This window comes from Schistocerca nitens, chromosome 5 (assembly GCF_023898315.1).
Source record: "Schistocerca nitens isolate TAMUIC-IGC-003100 chromosome 5, iqSchNite1.1, whole genome shotgun sequence".
NCBI lineage: Eukaryota > Metazoa > Arthropoda > Insecta > Orthoptera > Acrididae > Schistocerca > Schistocerca nitens.
In genome coordinates this window covers 27,192,468-27,202,977 of record NC_064618.1, presented here as the reverse complement: position 1 = coordinate 27,202,977, position 10,510 = coordinate 27,192,468, and the positions used below count along the sequence as shown (strand labels likewise).

General features: G+C 41.5%; 1 protein-coding gene across 1 annotated transcript in view; it reads right to left on the bottom strand.

The window, feature by feature from the left end:
- Window positions 1-3,417: 3,417 nt before the first annotated feature.
- Window positions 3,418-10,510, bottom strand: part of LOC126260973 (unc-112-related protein-like) — a 651,959-nt gene continuing 644,866 nt past the window's right edge. The window contains exon 10 of the mRNA XM_049958498.1: window positions 3,418-5,554. Coding sequence (XP_049814455.1) covers window positions 5,354-5,554 — 201 coding nt within the window. The 3' untranslated portion in view covers window positions 3,418-5,353. The remainder of the gene's footprint in view (window positions 5,555-10,510) is intronic.

The following is a 10,510-nucleotide window of genomic DNA, read 5'->3' as shown; positions in this document are numbered from 1 at the left end:
GATACACTAAAACACAATTGTCAAATGGCCTAGATCTGCTTCAAATGTCTTTGAGAAAATAACATCATCAATGCAGTAAAGACATGTCATTCATTTAAGATGGTAGAGTTGGTTGTCCATCGTGGGTTCAGAGGTTGTCGTAGAATTGCACAGTCCAAAGCACATAATTTCAAACTTGTAGAAGCATCAATAGTACAACAACACTTTGCAGCCTTCATACATCCAGGGCGTCATCACCTAGTAGTGGTTACATATATCCTTTTTGGTGATTTTATTCTTACACCAGTAATAGGTGCAGTAACACTGTGTGCCATACATTTTCTTCATGAGAACCACAGGGGAAAACAAAAAACTCTCTGATGGCTGAATGATGAAGTCTCCCAGCATCTTCTCCATTTCTTCTAAATTATTTGGTTTTCAGGTAGAGGTACCTTATATGAGTGCTGACTGATGATCAGTTACCCCACTGTTGATATCGTGAATGTCATTGGGTCTCCTGCTCTGTCTTGTCTCCTTCTGGATTTGAATGTACCCAAAAATTGACAGAGGATGGCCAACACTACCTGACTGGTCTTCAGTCGAGCCAAGCTGTTCAGTATAAGCACCGCACATGGCTTAGGTAAGGTGCTGATTTTCATGACTGAATTATTGTCACATAAATTTACATCTTACTCTACAGTCAATTAATCCTCCATCTGAACCATTGCATCACACATATCATATATTGTCAAATTAATTTAATTGGACAGATAAAAAATCTACTCAACAAGAGGCGGCAGAACACACACACAAAAGAGGATAGTAATTAGGCAAGCTTTTGGAGCTGGTGGCTCCTTCTTGAGGCAGAAGGGTTGAATGGAAAGGATGAAGGGTGAAGGAAAAGGATTGGAGAGGTCTAGGAAAAGACGGATTTCAGGAAAGTCACCCAGAACCACACGTCAGGGGAGACTTACCGCATGGGATGAGAAGGGAAGACTGATAGTTGGAGACTGATTGATGGTTGGGGACTCCATTGAAGTGCATTAGTGCCACTAGCACAAATAAGAATACACAACGCTATCCTAGCTTTCAAAATCAATAGTTCCTTCTTAAGGAATGGCAGAGGGATAGGCTGTGGGAGGTTAAAAATAATTTAGATAAACTTGTCCTCAAAACAGGTTGATCCCTCTCATCCTAATGTCTAAGTGACTTGCCCTTCCTTTTTAACCTTACCTAAACACTCTCTTCCTTGAGGAAGGAAGTTCCAGAAGCTAGGATAGTTTCATGTATTGTTAGGTGTGCCTGTTTGACATGCAGATACACTGTGCGACAAGAAGAGTGAAGCACCTAGAAGGGGAGGAGGAAATTAAATGCAACATCAGGGGTTGAGAGGATACACGATGTTATTTCAGTGATAACAAATTGGAGTCAAATTTACAAACAACTTGACAGTATGCGCCGGCTTGTTGGTATGTCATTGCCACTCCTCTGGCCCACACGCTCGCACTGTTGAGAGTGTCATAAAGCCACCGTATCCTCTCCCGAGCTGATCTGGCCCGCAACTGTCATAACCGGTCCTCGACATCCCGGATACTGGCACTGGGATAGAGTTGATGTCCGAGCCGGTCCCACACACATTATCGTTCTGTCGGAGACACGGGGACAGATCTGGGGATCTCGCTGGCCACAGGAGTACCTCATCATCACACTGACAGTTCACTGAAGCACATGCCATGTGTAGATGACTATTGTTCTGTTTCAAAATGGTACTGTCAGACGAGAGGTAGGACACGAGAGCACAGGATGTCTGTGACATACCGTCGTGTCATCAGTCCTACCTCATTAGTTATTAGCTGTGAATTGAAGTCCTATCCGATGGCTCCGCACACTGTGATGCCAGAAGTGACACCACTGTTCCTTCCTAAAACATCGGAAGAATAGGACCTCTCCCCAGATTGTCACCTTACTCGCCTGTGACAGTTATTCAGGGTACTGAAGACCTGCAGATCATCACTGAACACAGTGTGCTGCCATTCGTAAGCAGTTACAGAACCACTCCGAATGCAGCCGTCGCGTTAACGACAGCCTACGTGTGGGACAGTAATTCCCTAGTCCGGGCGCTGTTAGTCTCCAACCGGCAGTGTGAGATGACACAGAATGTTGCAGGAAGCCTGTCACTCATTCTCAGATGGCGGGTGAAGATGTGAAAGGATCGGAATGTTCTTGTCTCTTTATACATTGATCTTCCCTCTTGATGGTCAAATGTGGTCGACCGGAACCTCGACAGTTGTGTGTCCGCACTGACATTCCCATGCAGTCTGTCATCAGGTAGCTGATTGGCACACGGATCTGGATGTTGCACAATTTGGCCAGCCAGACGAATGGAGACATACAGTGAGGTGCCTTTGAAACTCTGTAAGGTGCTGATTATGCCAGGTCACATGAGCACACAGTCTTCACAGTGATCACTTAATATGCGACACTGTTTGTGTCGTAATACACCTCACCAGTTCTGGTGACAAAATTGAACACAAAAACACTAATGCATACCAGTGGCAGTTCTACCTGTCACAGAGAATTGCAACTCTAACTGTTTCGTAGCCAACAATGCTGTGTACCCATGAGAAGTTACATTGGCATCTAACCGTGTCTTCTGGGTGCTTCACATTTTTTGTCTAGTAATGTATTTCACCTCCTAGAGGTAAGTACTGATTAGAAATTGTGACATAATGTTGAATGTTATGGTATCTGATTGCTCATTGAAGATAAATGTAATGTCCCTCCGTCCATTTCCCCCACACGTGTGCTAACAGTACTTTGATGACAGTCTGAGCATGAACTTACACTAGCACGTATTGGAGAAGACTTGGAGATTCACCCATCTCTGATGAGCTTTCGTGGTACCCACATTCAGCTTATATCGGTGTTGTACTTGGCAGTTATTCTCACACCTGCATGATTAAACTATTTGTCATAAAAGCACTGAGCTGAAGCCAACAACAGTTCTTCCAAATAACCGGAAAGTGAAGCATAATTCCTGAAGGAAATCAGTGCTCTTTCAACTATAAGGCACACTGCTTAAACTGGATAACAGTAATATCATTCGAAGCGTGGAACGTAAAGCTAAGAACTGCTTATAGAATTTCTTTTTGGGGAACGTTACAATCACATCTGAGTTAGTGCACCATTAATTACATCGTCTCAAATGCTACTGTCACAATTTTCACCACTTTTATCAAAATATTTTGAATTCTAGAACCTTTGAATTTCCAGAACTGAAAAAACAGAGTACATTGATGTTCCAACACATTTTTGCACTTTTTGTTACATACAGCTACCATCCTACTTGGTTACATGTTAATTATAAATTTTAACCTTGATTTTAGTGTCTGACATGGAGGTTTTATCAAAATCATTGCAACTGAAAAACTGGTCAGCTAAACTGTTGTTATTAGGCTTTATTCAAAAGTGCTGTAACATCACAAAATACTGTTCCATTTACATTTTGCCTCTTTGGTCTCTGTATAAGTACACTTAAATGGTGTTCGAGAAGTGGATGTCAGCTCAGTATATAGAGGAATCTTACTACTGTTTACATTTTCATACAAATGCTAAGTAATTATTTCTGTTGCTTCCATTCTCACTGTTACCATACATGATGCTCTTTCATGTGTACATTTTTTTATTTATGTTCCAAGTACTTACAATTGTAACAGTTACATTAACAGGAATATAAAATGCCATATTTTAACAGGTATACACCAAAATCTAACAAATATAAATAACAATTTACTTCAAATTTATGTTACAATATGTTAAATATATTTACATATAAACACTGTCCACTAATACAATTAATCAGAATATCTCTTTCATTATAATTCACTATAATCATTTCCGGGAATTGATGTTATCATTTACAGGTTTTGCTCATAACATTATCAAACTCTTATACATTAAGTTATTTTATTATTATTGCATTTATTATTAGAAAATTAAGAAATTTGAATGAAATAATGTATTTTCCAAGTAATGACTGTAAACAACTGTCACCAAATTTAGAAATATTCTTGTGCATTACCTGATGAATACTGGACGGGGATGACATTACTGACAGAGAAAATTTTCAGTGTAATGAAAAATTGATTACACTTAGGTAATTTGTTTACTCATACACATTGCATTTCAGGTTCCGTGTTTGCTTCACTAGGTTCTATTTCATTATTAATGCCTAACTGCAGTAATCCCACTGAAATGTCGTTAGTGACCATTGTCAGTTTAAATGAAGTGTACTTCGAACAAAGTGTTGTATGACAACATTTGACATGTCTTATACTGGTCTTCGGAATCAGGGTGCTTGGTCTGTTCTTTTGTTGAAGGTAATTAAAAAGCAAAATGCAAGCCACAGAACCTAAAATATCTTATGAATCTCCAAATAAAACATATTTGACTCATCCCATCCTTTTCTTTTACAATTCATTTGCATAATACATTACAAAATGAACTGATGAAATTAATGAAAATGTTTTGTCCATAATCTTTCACAGGACCATAAATTCTCTGGTGAACAGAGAAAAAAATACATTTTCGATTCTAGGTAAACATAAACAATGGCAGCTCTGTTTGGTGCATACTTACAACTTAAATCAAACCTCATTTGTAGACTTTTTATCAGGAAATCTACTGAGTTACAGAATCATAATGGTAACTACCATAAATATTGCTACACACAGCTCGTGAATATAGGAGAACAATAGTCACTGGCTGATCACTGAATGTGACAAACACTGAAAACAACTGTCCTATGGAGTCAATTTCACCTATCACTGGATATAACACATTACTAAGGAAACTGTTCATTTTATTTTTTATTGAGAGGTTGTTGCAACACAAGCACCTCTCCCCCCCCCCCCCCTCTCTCTCTCTCTCTTCTAAGAAATTTCATTAAACAAATAAACATATTTACAGTTACTTCCTAGCTGTATCACCAATTTGAGACTGAATCTTATTTGGTTAGTAAGCTCTTGTAGCTGATTTTATATCAGATTCTTAAACCAAAGCTAATGCAACAACAAGAAAAAACATGAAGCCAACATTACAATATAATAATGGCAAGTCTCATTTTAAAAAACCAGCCCAATGAACATCCAACAATTTGAAATATATTATTGCTCTTTGTTACAGTAAACTTTATTTAAACTTCAAAATTTTCAAACATTAAAAATACTTCTCTTTTAAAAATAATGTTGCCAAAGCTCATATTAAATGTCATATTTCAACTTTGATCATATACATGTTCACAGTTGTAGAAGGCACCTTGTTGCATGTTTACTTGTGTCTTGCATTTACGTAAAAAAATGTTCTAGTTGGTGACTCAGACCCACCCACCAGTCAATTTGTGGAACATTTCTTCATTGAGTGTCTGATTTGCTTCCTTGGATCTCATAGACAAAAATATATATCCTCCAATGAATTCATGGATAACTTTGCAGTCAGCTGAAAGACAACTGAAAATAATGTTTTCCTCTTCAAACTGGACCATCATGTGTTTAACTTCCCAGTTAACATTCCATGCCTGTAAAATACGTAGAAGTGTGTAATTTGATATTTGGCATGTACCTAATAATAGTGAAATCATGATTTTTTTGACAGCAGGGTGCCCAGCAGAGGAGTCTCCGATTTCAAAATAAATATCTCAAAAACTAAGATGAATAGATGAGTGTAACAAATGGTATCTTTACTGTGAAAGCTGTAGTAATTTTATACAGACGTTTCAAAATACACAGTGCCTATAAATAGTGTGCTGCAAGTCAGAGCAATCAATTCCACTGCTGAAACGTGACAGGGGCTGAAATCATGTATTCCATTGAACAATGTGTTTTTGTGGTAGTGGAATACCACAGGTTAGAATGCAGTCCTGTGGAACCAGGCACAGTTTTGAAATGTGATTTAATGTTCCAAGACCATTTGCGAGTTCTTCAGCTAATTCCACCAGACAGGCAGTGTGGATGATGATCTCTGTAGTTACTCCTGAAAATGTCGCCACGGTTTCTGGAATTATTCAGCAAAATTCATGGAAATCCATTTGAAGAATTACAGCAGAGACTGGTTTGAAGCATTCCAGCACCCAGCAAATTCTGAGACACGTTACTCATGTTTACATTCGAAATCCAAAGCCACCAGGCCATACCTGTGTGCAAAGGGGTTACTTTGCAAACCAGATTCTCACAATGATTAATAATGAAGAATTTGATATTGACTTCATGTGGTTCACAGATGAAGCACACTTCCACCTGAATGGGTTTGTGAATAAACAAAAGTTATGGTGTTCCAAAAATCGCCATTTGTGTGAAATGAAGCCACTGTTCTTCCCATAGAAGCATTTTTGCCCTTTTGTCAAGCAAGAAACTCTCAATAGAGAATATTAATTGCCATTTTGGAACAGTTTCTCACCACAGAGCTAGCACTGGAAGACCAACTGGGCCCCAATTAGTTTAACCAATATGGAGCCAGACAACATCACACCAAACAGGAATTACACTTTCTTGATTAATACTTTGGCAACAGACTCACTGTGTTGGATTATTGCAAATTTACTGGTGCAGTGATGGATTGGCCTCCACAGTCACCCAATCTGACTCCTTGTGACTACATTTTGTGGGCATATAGAAAGACACTCTCTACCGGAACCATCCCAACACGATGAATGAGCATGAATTGGTGATCTCTGTTGCATCTGAGGCCATTTCCATTGAGGCACTACAGGATGTGATGGAAAACTTCATTGTCCATTTGCTCCACCTCCCTACTCCTTGTGGTGAATATTTTGAAAAAATTGTGATGTGATGAGTTTCATTATGCACACTGATAATGTACAAGCTGCACAGGATACAGCACCATCTGTCAGCAGCTTTTTGAACTATTTCAAAACTTCTATACACAGCTTTCCCAAAAAATATACCTTTTGTTGCACTCATCTATTGACCTTAGTTTCAAAGATATTTAATTTTGAAATCATGGACTCCTTCACTGGATATTCTGTAAATATAGCTTTCATTCCACTTCACTGCTGGTTCATTGATACATCGACTGGTTTTCATGGTTATATTGAAAAACAGCTGCAAAGTTATTTTTATTTAAAAATAACATGTTTCACCACAGTTAGGCATCATCAAATTGTCTAAATGGAAAAAAGTTGCTAACTAAATAACTATCCTGTAGCAATATTATGAAAAGGAAAGTTGCGACTCACCACATAGCAGAGATGCTGAGTCGCAGTTAGACACAACAAAAGACTGCCACAATATAAGCTTTCGGCCAACAAGGCCCTTGTCGAAAATAGATGACAGTCACAGACACACACACACACACACACACACACACACACACACACACACACACACACACACACACACACCTGATTGCAACCTATGGCAGCAGTGCATGATGGGAGTGGCAACTGGGTAGGGGTAAGGAGGAGGCTTGGGTGGAGAGACGGAGGGATAGCAGGGTAGGGGTCGGGAACAGTGAAGTGCTGCTGGGGAGCAAGTAAGGATGAGGTGGAGAGGGTAGGGCTGTTAGGTGCAGTTGGGAGGTTACACATATGGCAGGGGAAGGGGGGGGGGGGGGGGGGGGGGAGCGGAAAAGGAGAGAAGTAAAAAGATTGGGTGTCTTGGTGGAATGGGAACAGGGAAGGGGCTGGATGGGAGACAAAAATGACTAACAAAGGTTGAGGCCAGGAGGGTTACAGGAACATAGGACATATTGCAGGGAAAGTTCCCACCTGCAAAATTCAGTAAAGCTGGTGTTGATAGGAAGGATTCATACGGCACAGGCTGTGAAGCAGTCATTGAAATGAAGGACGTCAAATTTGGCAGCATGCTCAGCAACAGGGTGCTTGTTTCTTGGCCAGGCCACAGTTGCCATTCATGCAGACAGACAGCTTGTTGGTTGTCATGACCACTTAGAATGCAGCACAGTGGTTGCAGCTTAGCTTGTAGATTACATGACTGGTTTGAGAGGTAGCCCTGCCTTTGGTGGGATAAGTGATGCTTGTGACCAGATGAAGTAGGTGGTGGTGGGAGGATGTATGGGACATGACTTGCATTCAGGTCTATTACAGGGATATTAGCCATGAGGTAAGGGTTTTGAAGTAGGGGTTGTGTAGGGATGGACAAGTATATTTTGTATGTTCGGTGGACAGCGGAATACCACTGTGCGAGGGTGGGAAGGAAAGTGGTCAGGACATATCTCTTTTCAGGGCATGACAAGAGGTAGTTGAAACCCTGGCAGAGAATGTAATTCAGTTGCTCCATTCCTGGGTGGTAGTTACAAGGGGAATGCTCCTCTGTGGCCAGACACTGAGACTCTGGGAGGTTGTGAACGTGTGGAAAGATAAGGCATGGGAGATTTGTTTTGGTACAAAATTGTGAGGATAATTATGGTCTGTGAAGGCTTCAGTGAGACCCTCGGTATATTTCGAGAGGGACCGCTCGTCACTGCAGATGCAACGACGACCATGGGTGGCTAGGCTGTATGAAAGGGACTTCTTGGCATGGAATGTGTGTGGCAGCTATCAAAGTGGAGGTGTTGTATGTGGTTAGTAGGACTGATATGGACAGAGCTACTGATGTAGCCATCTTTGAGGTGGAGGTCAACATCTAGGAAGGTGGTTTGTTTGGTGAGTAGAGCCAGGTAAAGCAAATGGGGGAGAAGCAGTTGAGGTCATCAGTGAATCCAAACCAGGTGAGGGGTTTAGGATTCTGGGTGTTTAGGAAGGATTCCTCTAGATGACCCATGAATAGGTTAGCATAGGATGGTGGTATGCAGGTTCCCATAGCCACACTCCAGATTTATTTGTGAGTCAGTGTGCGGAGTGGCATTCAGCTGGGAGGATGTGTTGCGTGTCCACAGTGATTTCCGTAGTACTCTGTATTTGTTGTGTGGTGATTTTACAATGGATCCGCAAACAGAACAGTGCATGTGTATCAAATTTTGTGCAAATCTCTGATGATCCCACCTTCTTGTCACGGGTTATCACGCCAAGAGCTGGATTTACGGTTATGACCCATAGACAAAGTAACAATTGTCCCAGTGGAAGAGCCCAGGCTCTCCAAGACCCAAAAAAGCAAGACAGGTGAAAAGCAAAGTGAAGAGCAACATCATCATTTTCTTTTATACCAATGGAATTGTGCACAAAGAATTTGTCCCACCCAACCAAACAGTGAATTCCACGTACTACTGTGATGTTTTGCGATGGCTCTGCGCAGCGACAACAGCCCGAACTTTGGCATCAAGGGAACTGGCTGGTGCATCACAACAACGCGCCCTGTCACATGTCCTTGCTCACCAGGACCTTTTTGCAAAAAACTACATGGCAGTTGTATCCCACCCACCGTACTTTCCAGATGTGGCACCTTGCGACTTTGCGCTATTCCCAAAACTGAAACTCAAGTAGAAACGCTATCAGTTCGACACTCTAGAGAGGTTTCGAGAAGCATTGCTGGTGGTGATAAACACCCTCAAAGAACAGGATTTTCAGAAAATGTTTGACCATGGGCAGAAGTGCTGGGACTGTTGTATATGTGTGGGTGGAAACTACTTCGAGAGTGATGGTGACCATTAGTCCAGAGGTAAGGTTTTCAACAGATGACAGCACCAGTCCCAAAAATTTTGGATAGCACCTCATAGTTTGACATGGTGACTAGGAAGGAGGTTGTTGGATTGGAATCCACGGGCTTTGGGAAATTTAGTGTTCAACAGTGGTAAGGCCATGGGCATTAGGCATGTTAGTGTAAAAGGAGGTGGCATCAATAGTGACGAACAGGGCACCATGTGGTAAAGGGACAGGAACTGTGGAGAGTCGGTGGAGGAAATTTTTGGTATCTTTTATATAGGAGAGTAGGTTCCAGGTAATAGGCTGAAGGTATTGATCCCGAGAGCAGAGATTCTCTCAGTGGTGGCACGGCAACTGGCCACAATGGGGCATCCTGGGTGGTTGGGTTTATGGACTTTAGGAAGCATCTAGAAGGTAGGAGTGTGCGGATTGGTAGGGCTGATCAGAGAAGTGGACTCCGGGGAGAGGTTTTGGGATAAGCCTAAGGATTTGAAGAGGGACTGAAGATCCTGCTGGATTTCTGGAATGGGGTCACTGTGGCAATGTTTGTAAGTGGATATATCTGACAGCTGGCAGGGTCCTTCTGCCAGGCAATCCTTGTGGTTCCAAACAACAGTGGTGGAGCTACATATTCCAGTCCAGTCACAAACATCACCTATCCCATCAAAGGCAGGGCTACCTGTCAAACCAGTCATGCACAGCATTCTATGTGGCCATGACAACCAACAAGTTGTCTGTCTGCATGAATGGCAACTGTGGCCAAGAAACAAGTGGGTCACCCTGTTGCTGAGCATTCTGTCCAACATGACATCCTTCATTTCAATGACTGCTTCACAGCCTGTGCCATATGAATCCTTCCTACCAACACCAGATTTTCTGAATTGTGCAGGTGGGAACTTTCCCTGCAATATATTC